Genomic DNA, 13,656 nt, shown 5'->3' with positions numbered 1-13,656 from the left:
GGATAATGATGAAGAAGTATTTGACTTTTCCTATAAAGAGTTCACTCGGACCTGATTACTGCACTCAACGACATGGTCATTGAGTACAAGAAATTGTCTAATCTCGTTTCAACTCAACCAAACAACATAATTGGTAAAATAAATGAACTATCATCTAATAATGAGAAGCTCAAGGAGACAATTCAATTGTTAACCAAAGAAAACGAGAGAGACAACTATGTGATCAGTACATGGACGAAGTCTGGGGATGCAGTCAATCCGATGACAAGTCAACTAAGGCCTGTCAAATGCAAATTTGGTCTAGGCTATGACAATAGAAACCCAAAAAAGTCATGCAAGAAGTTGAAACCCATGAAAGGCAAACTTCCTCATATAAGTTTTATCAAGGGTACCTCAACTGACACTCAAGCGAATCACGATGCAGATGAGTCAGTAATTAAAAAAGAACTAAAATATGTGGAGCCAACTGACAAGTCACGGTGTCTTAATCCTAAGAGAAGGAAAGTCAACCGGTCAGCTGGACGTAAACATGACAAAAGGCCGAGGAGGTCTCCTCAAAACATTATGACTCATCTAAAGGTAGGCAGAGAGATGTCAAGCCTAATGCAAATAAAATTATTAAGACAAAACATTAGGAGATCCATCAAAATAACACAAGTATGGATCTCCAAAGGACTTATTAACCGTGGACCCAATTAAATGTGAGTATCAAAAGTTGTAAATAGTTTTATTCGCAGGTTAAACAGGTCAATTGCCTGGAGGATTCAGAATGACACTTGGACAGTGGATGCTCAAGGCATATGACCGAAAATAGCAAACTTTTAACCAATGTTGTAAAAGAATCTGGATCAAGAATCACATTTGGTGACAACTCCAAGGCTAAGACCGTGGGCAAGAGTAAGATTGTCCATGGTAACCTCACCATAAACAACGTGCTACTTGTTGAAAATTTGTGCTACAACTTGCTTAGTATAAGTCAAATGCGTGATATAAGATACCTTGTTGAATTTTATAAGCAAGCATGCATAGTCAAGGATCAAAAGGGAAGTACCTTGTTGACAGGTCATAGGACATTTAACATCTATAAAGTCAACTGGAAAAACAAATCATCTAATCTTATTTGTATGATAGCTAAAAACGATCAAAACTGGCTTTGGCATAAGAGACTTAACCATCTAATTAAGACTACTAACTCTATCTGCTCTAAGGAATTAGTTGTAAGTATTTCTAAATTGAAGTTTTCTAAAGATAAAGTCTGTTATGCTTGCCAGATGGGCAAACAGATCAAATAAACTTTTAAAAGTAAAAGTAACATACAATCTGAAAGATGTTTAGAACTTTTGCATATGGACTTTTTCGGTCCAATCAAGGTAATTAGTTTAGGAGGCATGATGTATACCTCAGTAATTATTGATGACTACTCTAGGTTTACCTGGGTTATTTTCCTACCTTCTAAAGATCAAGCTACTCCTAACTTGATTAAAATGCTTAAAAGAGTGCAAAATAAAAAAATCGATAAGCATAAATAAAATTAGAAGTGATGGGGGTACTAAGTTCACTAACAGGACTCTGTCTTCTTACCTTGAGGAGTATGGTATTAGACACAAGTTGTCTAGTGCCAGAACTTCATAGTAAAACGGCTTGGCTGAAAGGAGAAACAAAACCCTTAAGGAGGCGACTAACTCAATGATAGCTGACTCTGAAGTGGCTCAAAAGCTTTGGGCAGAGGCTATCAACACAATATGTTATACTCAAAATCGGTCAATGATTAATAAGACGTCTTATGAAATTTACAATGGCAAAACTTCTAATGTTCTCTATTTTAGGATTTTTGGCTGTAAGTGTTACATTCATAATAATGACAAGAATTATTTGACCGCTTTTGATGCCAAATCCGATAGTAGTATTATGTTAGGATATTTCCCAGTCAGTAAAACTTATAGAGTGTATAATAATAAAACTCTAACTGTTGAAGAATCATCCCATGTTGTGTTTGATGAGTCTGTCGAAAGTAACACCAACATATCCATTGATTTGTCTAAGAGAATGGAGGATGTTACTCTCCAATCTGATAGCGAAGATGAAGTTCAGGTCAACAAAAACTCTATGTATGACCGGACGACTGAAACTGTTGAAGATTAACAAGACCAGACTGTTTCTCAACAGGAAGCTGACAGCCTGGATAATGCTGAGTCAACCGGTCGGTCAGATCTTGATCAGCAAACCGGTCGGTCAGATTTCTTAGAGTCAACCGGTCGGTCATAAAAAAATTTGGGACCAAACTTCAAATGAAACAAAAATCATCCTTTTGAGCTAATAATAGGTAACCACTCCGCGCCTCTTAAGACCAGACATCAATTGCTAAATGAGTATGTGAACTCTGCTTTCATCTCTTAGATTGAACCTAAAAAGGTTGACGAAGCATTGCTTGATCTAGATTGGATCCTTGTAATGCAAGATGAGTTAAACCAGTTCAAAATAAACAAAGTATGACATTTAGTTCCAAGACCAACTAATCAATCTATCATTGGAACTAGATGGATCTTTCGCATTAAACTTAATGAAGACGGTTTAGTTACGAGGAATAAGGCTAGATTAGTGACTCAAGGATACAAACAAGAGTAATGCATTGAATTTGAGGAGTCATTTTCTCACCCCATCACCTCTCATTCTGTTCCTCCCAAACCTGCCAAACCTGCCACGAGGAGAAGAACCTGCATCCATACCCCCAACCCTAGCACCTCTCATTCTGTCCATAACGCTATTGGGACTCAAGTATATGATGACTCTCAAATGACTCCAACATCAACAGCTCCCTAGGATGATGATGGACCTCAAATGACTCCAACATCAATAGCTCTCTAAAATGGATGTAGATTGGATCAACTAACGAAGGATGTAAATAAATTAAAAACTGAAATAAATCTCATAAAAGCGATGTTGAACCAACTATAAGAATAAATTATATAATATCAACCACAATAGAGGAGGAACATAGCATGAGAATATTGAAGAGGAATGAGAAGAAGGAAAAGAATGAGGAGAATGTTGAGGTGAAAGAGGAAGACAAAGATGATATGTACAATTCACATTCACGATTTTTGTATAGTTTCACGCTTTTTGTCCAATTTTTTCTAATGTACAGGACAAGATTGAGGAGAAAGATGTGGAGAAGATGGATGTGTTAGTGGAAAAGGTAGATGTGTTGGTGGAGAAGAAGAAGAAGAAGATGGAGGAGGTGAAGGTGGAGAAGAAGAAGAATGACAAGAACAAGGTATGTACAACTTCACGCTTTTTGTATAGCTTCACTCTTTTTGTATAGCTTCACGTTTTTTGTCTAATTTTCTTCCAATGTACAAGACAAGATTGATGAGGAAGATGTGGAGAAGGTGGATGTGTTGGTGGAGAAGGATGAGGAAGACAAAGAGAAGATTGAGGAAAACAAGGAGGAAGATGTGGTGATGAAGATTGAGGAAGACAATGATGAGAATGTGGTGCTGAAGATTAAGGAAGACAAGAAGGAGGATGTATTTGTGGACAAGATTGACGAAGACAAGGAGGAGGATCTGTTTGTGGAGAAGGATGAGGATTTGGTGAATGAGAAGATTGATGAGGAAGATGTGGAGAAGGTGAATGTGAATGTGTTGGAGGAGAAGGATGAGGATCTAATGAATGAGAAGATTGATGGGGAAGATGTGGAGAAGGTGAATGAGTTGGAGGAGAAAGATAAGGATCTGGTGAATGAGAAGATTGATGAGGAAGATGTGGAGAAGGTGAATGTGTTGTGGAGGATAAGGATGAGAATCTGGTGAATGAGAAGATTGATGAGGAAGACAAGGCGAAAATTGTGGAAGACAATGAGAAGATTGACGAAGACAAGGAGGCGGATCTGTCTGTGGAGAAGGATGATGATCTATTAAATGAGAAGATTGAGGAAGACAAAGAGAAGATTGACGAAGACAAGGGAGGATCTATTTGTGGAGAAGGAGGACAAGATGAAGGTGGAGAAGAAGTAATACAAGGAGGATGATATGTTTGTGGAGAAGGAGGACAAGAAGAAGGTGGAGAAGAAAGAGGACAATAAGAAGGTGAAGAAGAAGAAGGAAGACAAGGAGGAGGATGTGTTTGTGGAGAAGAAGGACAAGAAGAATGATTTGGAGAAGAAGAACAAGCAGATGGTGGAGGAGGATGTGGTGGAAGTGAAGAATAGTACAGTCCAATATAAAAGAAAGAGATTAGGGTCGAGACTACTTACTCCCTACACCGACCCTTCTGGAAAAAAATGAGGGTCAAAGATCCAGTCAATGTTGATACTTTGGTGAAATTTGAACCAGAACTTCTGAATAAGTTGACGACTTTGGTGAGAAAAAAATGAATTTGAATTGGTGGATGTCAATACTAGCTTAGTAGGCTACGAATTCTTCAATACAATGCTGAAGAAATCTAGGTGGCTCACTGTTAAGTATTCTTCATTATAGAGTATTTACGTTTATTGTATAATTCACGCGTATTGTGCATCACACTTATTGTATAATTCACGTGTATTGTGTAGGAGATTAATGTTGCATTTTTCTACTAAGAAGAAGAACAGCCGAATACCCTAAGACTTATATTAAGGATTTCACAATCGCGGATTGTCATCTAAAAACTATGACTACTATGTTGTCATCACACTATAAAAAGTTTGCTAGTGATCAAATAAACTATTCTTTTGATATACCCTTTATGGAGTACTACTAGGGTGGGGAGGACAGATATATGCTCACATGAAGCACAACTGATGACATTTATGTACTTGTATATGGAGTCTAATTGATAAACTTGATCTAAAGGATGTGGTATCAAATAACATAATTTCTTTTAGAAAGAAGTGAGCAGAGGTTGTTCAACCAAATTATAAACCCATGAATTGTTATTCTGTAAATCTTTTTATGTTATGTGAGTCTTGTGATGCAATACGCGTGAGTTGTTACAATACAAGCGAGTTGTTACAATATAAGTTGTTACTATATAATACACGTATTATTATAATATAATACGCGTATTATGATATAACACGCGTATTATGATATAACACGCGTATTATGATATAACACGCGTATTATGTAACACGCGTATTATGATATAACACGCGAATTATGTAACACGCGTATTATGATATACCACGCGTATTATAATATAATACGCGTATTATCGTATTATGTAACACGCGTAGTCTCGAAGTATGTAAAACTAACATTTCATAGGATAAAAGTGTCATTTTTAAAAGATTTATCAAACTTGAATATTTTTCGAATTAGACCTATTATCAGATTGTCCTATTTCCCGAGAAGAAGAACAGTCACTCTTTACCGCTTGAAACATCTCGGAATCCATTTACTGACTGAGAGACGAAGCTATGAAATTCTAGAACTAGGGTTTTCCAAAGTTCCTTCATTTTCTAGCAGCTCAATTAATCAAAGAGGGAATTCTCCGACGAGTTCCATCCACAGAACACTCTCTCCTCCGCTGCTACAAGATGCGCTCTAAGGACAAAATCGCCTATTTCTACGACGGTGTGTTATCTCCCTTCCCGCTTCTTCTCTTTCGTCCAAATGACTCAACTGCTAAAAAGTTTTCTAATTTGCTTTTCTGTGTTTTGTTTGCACTCCAATTACAACTCTATGTAGAGGGTCTACATAAAGTTCCGTTTTTCTTTTTCACATTGAATCGAATAATTAGATTTCTTGGTGTTTTTGCAGGAGATGTCGGCAGCGTCTATTTTGGGCCAAACCACCCAATGAAGCCGCACAGACTTTGTATGACTCATCATCTTGTTCTTTCCTATGACCTCCACAAGAAGATGGAGATTTATGTTCGTATTCTGTTTAGCTTCCCAATGAATTTCTCTTTTTGTTTTGTTGCAAGTTGTTAGTTATTCTGGGTATTATACTATTATTAGTTTTTCATTATGTGTACTTGTTTGATTGATGCAGAGGCCTCATAAAGCATATCCTGTTGAGCTGGCCCAGTTTCACTCCGCTGATTATGTTGAATTTTTGCATAGGATTACACCTGACACTCAACACTTGTTTTCTACTGAATTGGCTAAATGTAAGGGAGTTTTGTTTATCATCTTATCTTCTTATGATGGCATCTTTAATCATTTAATATGTGTAATTGAAATCTATACTATACTTGTAAAGTAGAGAGGTTTGGTGCCTCTAAATGTTTAGGATGAGCCATTGTTTTGTTCCAACAACAATATTGCTTAATGATTTCAAATGCCTTAGCAACCAAAACATACAAAACTATGGAAGTCAGTTAAGTCTATCCATGTCTACAATAGATGAGAGGATCTATTGCAGATTATATTGGTTGTCACACAGACTCATTATTTGTGTATGTCCAAGCAAGCATGTTTGTAAAATTTGACAGTTCCTGGGGCTTAAGAAGCACCAGTATTAATATTTGCACAGCCTCGTGTTGGCCGATGGATGAGAACTAATGATCGGTTCTGTCTACAAAGATTTTGGATTTGTTCATAACGATCAAATTCTATCTGGTCTTGTTTCCACCTTTCCAGTAATTCTAGATACAATTTTAAAATATTGGATTTTCCGTTATTTAAATCGCGTATCCCCCTCACTTGTAGTAATTTATCATTCAATGAATGATTTACAAATGACAGATTCCTGGTTATTCAGAACTTCATCGAATCATATCCACTGGTTATTATAATTTCATATATCGTGCGATTCTTCATGATACTTCGGATTTTTTTGGGTTGTGCCCATGCAAGCATATGTTACCAACAGCTACTACATTTTTCAAACTTTATGTGATTATCTTGTAGGGTTGTGCCCACTTAGGATATCTTCATTAGATTGAAATTATGCCGCATAGCCACCTGTCCTGTTTTTATGTGATAAAGCTAAAACTGACTTTGTAAAGTATTGTGGTAAATTTATGTGAAAAATGATTACGTTATATAAAATTTCATGGAAGGATTTTTTTCTTTATTTTGGCGAAAATGACATGGAAGGAGTTACTGGTAGTTCATGATTTCCAGTGATAACATGTATCCTTAATACAGATGAATAAGACCCAGGTTTCTCCATGTATTTCATCTTTTTCTGACATTTAGGGTGCACATTTCCAGCCGCAAAAGCAGATAAACATAGTTGAACTACAGAAGCTTTATGTTTGACTAATCATTTTTTAGTTAACATTATCTCTGAGTTATAATTTCTCTTGCACTGAATTGGATGATTGTCATAGTTATGTCTCTCATTCTTTTGTAGATAATCTTGGGGAAGATTGTCCCGTGTTTGACAACTTGTTTGAATTCTGTCAAATATATGCTGGTGGAACAATAGGTAAACTCACTGCTGAGTCGGCTTGAACACATTTGGTGCAGGTTCTACTTATCTGTACACTAATATTTGCTGACAGATGCTGCTCGCAGATTAAACAATAAGCTATGTGACATTGCCATAAATTGGGCTGGTGGATTACATCATGCTAAAAAATGTGAGGCATCTGGGTTTTGTTACATCAATGATCTTGTTTTGGGCATTTTGGAGCTATTGAAGTACCATGCCCGTGTATTGTACATTGACATAGATGTACATCATGGCGATGGTGTTGAAGAAGCTTTCTATTTCACGGATAGGTAAAGTGTCTATATTTTAACCAAATTAAATTATTCCCTCTGTCCCATTTTACGTGAACATTTTTTTATTTAGGGTGGGTTTTAAGTAGTGGTGCTTGAATTTGTTTTTGATGAAAATACCATTAAATCTAATAAAACTATCATGATAAGACTTGTACTACATGTATGGCAGTAGAGAATGATAGAATGTGTAATTAATGATATTGAGATAAGTATTAGTGTTGATGAAATAATTTACTTATTTTTTAGGAAGGTGAAGTTGATAATGGTTGTTTAGAGATTGGATTGACCCAACAGATCAAGAAAATTGAGATGCTCTTTGAGAGCAGTGGTTTCATAAAATGGTAGAAAGGGAGTATTGGCAGCTTGACATATTTAATATTGATTTAGAATAAGAAAATTGTCATGAGTGGTTAGCTTTTAAACAATTTTCAGTTATTTATTTAGTTGTGTAAAAGTTGTCAGCTGGATGTAGTATTTCTTCTTAATGTCCAAATCTTTGTAAAAATGTCTTGGGTTTTAAGTGATTGTTTCCTAATAATAACAACTGATTGACTGAAATTGATTACAGTGCATAATTGGAGCATCTCACATGTAAGAAGTGTTGTTTATTACTTTAATGAGTTTTAAATGCTACTTACATGTGGCTGTTGAAAAAGTATGTCATTTCTATCCACTGTGAGGATTACTCTATGAACATATTTTGAACTATCACTAGCTCTCCCTTGTTTCTTGTTTCTAAGTTAGATAGTTAGTTAATAAAGTTAAATAAGAATATGTCCTTGAGTTTGAACTTGCAAATGCATATTATACATAACCATGTTCGTGGTGGTGTACCTAGATAACATTCTAGTTCGTTCTTAGGTATAAGTTGTTGCTTTTATGTCAATCAGAATTTTACATATTAGCTTTTCCATTTTCTGCTAGTCATTCAGGAAGATTTTTAAAAGAAAATCATTGAAAAATAATCTGTTTGTATTATTTCTTAGATATTCTAATTTGTCTAGTTACAAAATATCAGGGTGATGACTGTTAGCTTCCACAAGTTTGGAGACTTTTTCTTCCCTGGGACTGGCGATGTCAAGGTATTATTTTTGTTCTGTTATTTCAATACATTTTTCCTGAAAATGGAACTATGGTTTATTTACCTTTAGGAAATTATAGCTGCACACATCTTAAAGAATTGCATAACCTTAAACCTCTAACTTTGTTTTTGGCTAGATGTAGCAATTTCTCCCTTAACATGTAGGCTTTATCTGGTAGAATAGGTATCAAATTTTATACTTAATTGCTTGCTAATCCAATTGATATGTTGATCATTTTTAATATATAAGCTGAACATTTCATTATCATTCAGCTAATGATGACTAAGTCCATTATTACAAAAAAAAATCATATCCTTTAGTAGTTGAAACTGTTAGTTGAACCATGGGTTATGTTTGCTCTCAAGGAAATCGGAGAAAAGGAAGGAAAATTCTATGCTATTAACGTTCCGCTGAAGGATGGAATTGATGACAATAGCTTCAACCGGTTGTTTAAAACAGTAAGCTGTCAAGCATTCTGTACATTCCATTGTTTATTTATAATTACTAATTGAATGTATTTGTCCCAAACATGTCATTTTAGATAATTTCCAAGGTTGTGGAGATATACCAACCAGGTGCTATTGTTCTTCAATGTGGAGCAGATTCACTTGCTGGGGATCGATTAGGTTGCTTCAACCTCTCTATTGATGGTAAGAGGTATACCAATCAGGTTCTATTGTATTTTTTTAACCATTTTCCAATATGCGGTCTCACCAGTGTTTTGATGATTGACAGGGCATTCTGAATGTGTTAAAATTGTGAAGAAATTCAATTTGCCATTACTGGTTTGTTCTCTTGAATTTTTCTTTTGTTGATTGGAGGTTGATGCATTTTACTTTGTTAAGATATAAAATCCATAAATAAGCTTTTAAACATCAACAATTTCTCACATCTGACCTGGAACTTCAACCAATTGATTTAGGCTCATTAAGTTTGAATTTTGAAAAATATATTATTGACGGTCTAATTGATGGAATTTTGTCTATTTAATTCCTTTTAACTCGTGGGAATCCTAAAACTTTGACAAAATCTAAAATCGCAAGTGTCAAAATCTTTAACAGGTGAAATTATGTTTTTTTTTGTATCCTAAGTTTCAATTTTTATTTTATTTTGAGTAATCTCTCTTTTATGAATTGTGGGCGGGTATCAAAATAAAGTTAGATTTTTTCAGGAAAAAAACCTGTGTTGGCACTAATGAATCAAATTTCGTTTATTAATTTTTTTTACATGAAATCTATAATCACATGTGTCAAAATCTTTAACAGATGAAATTACGTTCATTTAGTTTCAATATTTTATTTTAAATAGCCTCCCTTTTATCAAATGTGTGCGGATATCAAAATTGGCAATACTTTTAGGGATTATTTTATGGATTTTATTTGTTAAATGTCAAAGATAATACATGCTTGATGACTTAAACAGGTAACTGGAGGTGGAGGATATACAAAGGAGAATGTGGCCAGATGTTGGGCTGTAGAAACTGGTGCCCTGCTTGACACAGAGCTCCCTAATGGTGTGTTGATTAATTGTTTTTATATTATTATGTTCTTTTTTGAAATATTAATCTGAACTATAAAATGAGTATGTCAGAGACTGTTGTTCTGTCTTTTGTTTTTTGGATTTTATTATTGCAAAATTGTGTCCAGCGACTTTTTTGAATTGTATCCATAAGATTCTTGACTGTAGAGATCCCAGAAAATGAGTATATTCAATACTTTGGTCCAGATTACTTGCTGAAGATTCCTGGTGGGCACATAGTAAGTAAATTTTTATCTACGAAATGTACTCGGCATTGTTTGCCTTTAGAACTTATTGTGATTAATTATTTTGACAGGAGAACATGAATAGTAAATCATATATAAGTACCATTAAAATGCAAGTGTTGGAAAACCTCCGTTGCATTCAACATGCTCCTGGTGTGCAGATGCAAGATGTAAGTATGATATCAATAAATTTTCATTCCTAATGCTTCTATTTCCTTCATGATCCATGAATGTGATGAATTAGGAAGTAAGATCTTCTAAAGAATTTATTAATAACAAACATAGAAATTGGAACTAAACCCTTCAGTTCCAATTCTAGTGTTACCAAACACACTTGAGTGTTTCTTATAACAGTACTAGCTTGTATTGTAGAAAGTTGTTTAGTGACAATCACATTTTTAGTATATGCGGATTTAACTTTAAAAAAGGGTTAGTTGTTTGAAGCTTTGAAATTTGTCTATTTCTTTTCATGACTAGGAGCTTTCGATTACATTTTGTTATAATATGTGGCTACTTTGGGTGGAAATGATCTTATTGAATGGACGTTCTCTTTTCTGTTTTTGTACATATGTAGGTTCCACCCGACTTCTATATACCCGATTTTGACGAGGACGAGCAAAATCCTGACGAGAGAAACAGTCGTAAGTGAAGATCAATTCCTTCTAGTCACCAATGGATTGATATTTTGCTAATATTAATCTGATTATTGCTTCTCCAGAACACACACAAGACAAGCATATCCAACGTGATGACGAGTACTATGAAGGTGATAACGATAATGATAATAACATGGACGATTCTTAAAGGTGAAAGTGAAAGATAACTGACTCTATGTAAGCTCCGCTATGTTCATATTTTTGTGTTAAGATTTCTGTCATTTTCTTTTCTTCTTCTTCTTCTTCTGTAAAGCTCTTTGATGTTAGTTGTAGCTTTTGTCATTGTAAGACTGTCTTGTCTTAGTTTCTCATTTGAATACAGTTTTCTTTTTGTTTAAAATGATTGTGAAATGTTTCCAAGGGTTGGACTTGGATTTTGAAGGGTTCTCCTTAAGTTGTTGAAGTAGTAGTTATAGATTGAAACCTTATTGCAAGAATTTACTTTTCTAGTTAGAGACCAGCGTGCTAACGTGGGATATACATACGTATACTGATTATTTCAACATACTACATCTTCATCGCCCAAGAAGAAGCATAAATTGGCTAAAACTACAAGTTCTAATGATGCCCAAAATCTCAAATCTGTTTTAAGGCCAATTGATGATGAAACTAAAATCTATAATGAGGAGGCATAAGACCTTAATAATTAGTCCAACAAGGACCCTTTGGAACCTGATCCATGTCGAAGAAACCACCTTATCCTCTTTAGTTACTGCGGATGGAAGTATCATCAAGGCTCTTGCATTGCAGCTGCTTGTGTAGCTACAGAAATTAAGAAAAAAAATATAAGGTTTATCTTTTTACAAATTGTACACGAATAACCATCAATCTTTATTTATTTATTCTTCTCTATGATGTTAGACATTAGGTAGGAGACTTGCTAAGGCAAGTGCAGACCTTGATGCGTAAACCAGAACCCTAGATAACAAGCCTCCACTTCTGAGATGGTAAAGAATAAAATTCAGTCATACAAGTCTATAATTTTACCAAAAGTCATAGTTCTATAATTGGCTTGATTCCTTTATTAATGCCCAAAAGTATAACCACACAAGCAATCAAGATGAAGAAGTATGAATAATTAAATTATTTCTTTAAGGCATATTACTTATTTCTCTAGCCCAGCCACATAAAGCATGCAATTGCACACAAGGTTTTAAATTTCTTAAATTTTTTAAAAATATACAATTATTACTTATATAATTAATTTATAAATCAATTATATTAATATTTTTTTAAATATTATAATTATATATTTACTTTGTGTATAAAATTCAAAAAGTCTATTTTTTATCTCTTGAATAAATTAAGGAATAAATGACAAATTTATGACTTTAGTTGAAAGAATTTGTTTGTTTGTTAAATTTAGGTCTCTATTTTTTTTTAATCATTTAAAGAACTCTATAGTTACCATGTTTTCTCATATTTAAGACATCTCACTAACGTGTTAATTTAGATACAAACTCGTTAAAGTATTTAAGATGTGATTTATTTTATTTTTTATATTCTTTTTACATCATCTCCTGAAACTCATCTCTCAATTTCCAGTCCGGTTCCTCTACTACCGAATAAGGTGTTCCTCTGTTCCGGACTAATCACAACAACATGATTATTTTAATATTAAATCAGTGGTCGGGTTGAAAGGAAGAAAGAGAGATCCGAAACCCAAATTTATTTCCGGGTTCATCAGAAGCGCAATATAAAACTGAATGAAGAGAGGCGCTATTGAGTGAAGTTTCCTTCGCTTCACTCTTTTTATAAATTTATATGCCTTTAAGAAATTTCATGAAAACCACTAACACATTAATGTAAGGACCATTAAGCGTTAATGTAAAAACATTTATTCATTAATGTATACACTATTGGAGAATTAAAAATGCTGAAACAAGCGCTAACTAGTGAACATTGTTTCTATGTATTTTCAGCGCTTATATGAGTGTAACAAGCGCTACCTAATAAAATTTTCTTCATTTCTATTTATTGCGCTAATAGGAGTAGTGAAACAAGCGCTACCTAGTGATGTTTGCTTCATTTTTATTTACTGCGCTAATAAAGTTGTGAAATAAGCGCTACCTAATGATGTTTGATTCATTTTTATTTACACCTCTAATAGGAGTAGTGAAATAAGCGCTACCTAGTGATGTTTGATTCATTTTTATTTACACCTTTAATAGGAGGAGTAAAACAAGCGCTACTTAGTGATACTTGCTTCATTTCTATTTACAGCGCTAATATGAGTTAATTTATGTGAAACTAACTTCACTCACTGAAGGAATAAAAAAAATTCTCGCTGCAATCCCACTATTCACTTTCTCTCTCAGTGATCATCTTTTAACTTTCAAACCCTAACTATTCTTTTACGCTACAAAGATTTTTCTTTTAAAATGTCACAAAACGACAACAATAACATGCTAGTGGAAATATCCAACGCCCGAGAAACCGTCTTGCCGATATGCAATAGTATTAACGAAATGGTACTTGTATCCAACAACAATGTCGAC

The 13,656-nt window shown here is 34.3% G+C and overlaps 1 protein-coding gene across 3 annotated transcripts; it reads left to right on the top strand.

The window, feature by feature from the left end:
- Nucleotides 1-5,329: 5,329 nt before the first annotated feature.
- LOC124931801 (histone deacetylase 9) lies at nucleotides 5,330-11,544 on the top strand. 3 transcript variants are annotated; one of them, XM_047472360.1, is made up of 14 exons: nucleotides 5,330-5,555; nucleotides 5,742-5,854; nucleotides 5,976-6,093; nucleotides 7,284-7,358; nucleotides 7,435-7,654; nucleotides 8,676-8,739; nucleotides 9,105-9,197; nucleotides 9,281-9,389; nucleotides 9,475-9,524; nucleotides 10,162-10,252; nucleotides 10,426-10,496; nucleotides 10,574-10,672; nucleotides 11,077-11,143; nucleotides 11,221-11,544. In XM_047472360.1, exons 1-14 carry the CDS (start codon nucleotides 5,519-5,521, stop codon nucleotides 11,304-11,306), a joined length of 1,293 nt encoding a protein of 430 aa, XP_047328316.1. In that variant the 5' UTR covers nucleotides 5,330-5,518; the 3' UTR covers nucleotides 11,307-11,544. The 3 variants fall into 3 exon arrangements, with proteins under 3 accessions (XP_047328316.1, XP_047328317.1, XP_047328318.1); XM_047472361.1 differs by having other exon boundaries at nucleotides 5,333-5,555; nucleotides 5,742-5,798; nucleotides 7,448-7,654; XM_047472362.1 differs by lacking the exons at nucleotides 5,330-5,555; nucleotides 5,742-5,854; nucleotides 5,976-6,093; ... (2 more) ...; nucleotides 8,676-8,739; nucleotides 9,105-9,197 and having other exon boundaries at nucleotides 9,281-9,396.
- The last annotated feature ends 2,112 nt before the right edge of the window (nucleotides 11,545-13,656 follow it).

This window comes from Impatiens glandulifera, chromosome 3 (assembly GCF_907164915.1).
Source record: "Impatiens glandulifera chromosome 3, dImpGla2.1, whole genome shotgun sequence".
Lineage (NCBI taxonomy): Eukaryota > Viridiplantae > Streptophyta > Magnoliopsida > Ericales > Balsaminaceae > Impatiens > Impatiens glandulifera.
The sequence above is the reverse complement of the archived record's forward strand: the minus strand, read 5'-3'. Positions and strand labels throughout refer to the sequence as shown.

Bases quoted from the DNA above. Each gene is read 5' to 3' on its own strand.
- LOC124931801 (XM_047472360.1), top strand. From the start codon at position 5,519: ATGCGCTCTAAGGACAAAATCGCCTATTTCTACGACG. The intron at 5,556-5,741 runs GTGTGTTATCTC...GTGTTTTTGCAG, and splicing joins AATCGCCTATTTCTACGACG to GAGATGTCGGCAGCGTCTAT. The intron at 10,673-11,076 runs GTAAGTATGATA...GTACATATGTAG, and splicing joins CTGGTGTGCAGATGCAAGAT to GTTCCACCCGACTTCTATAT.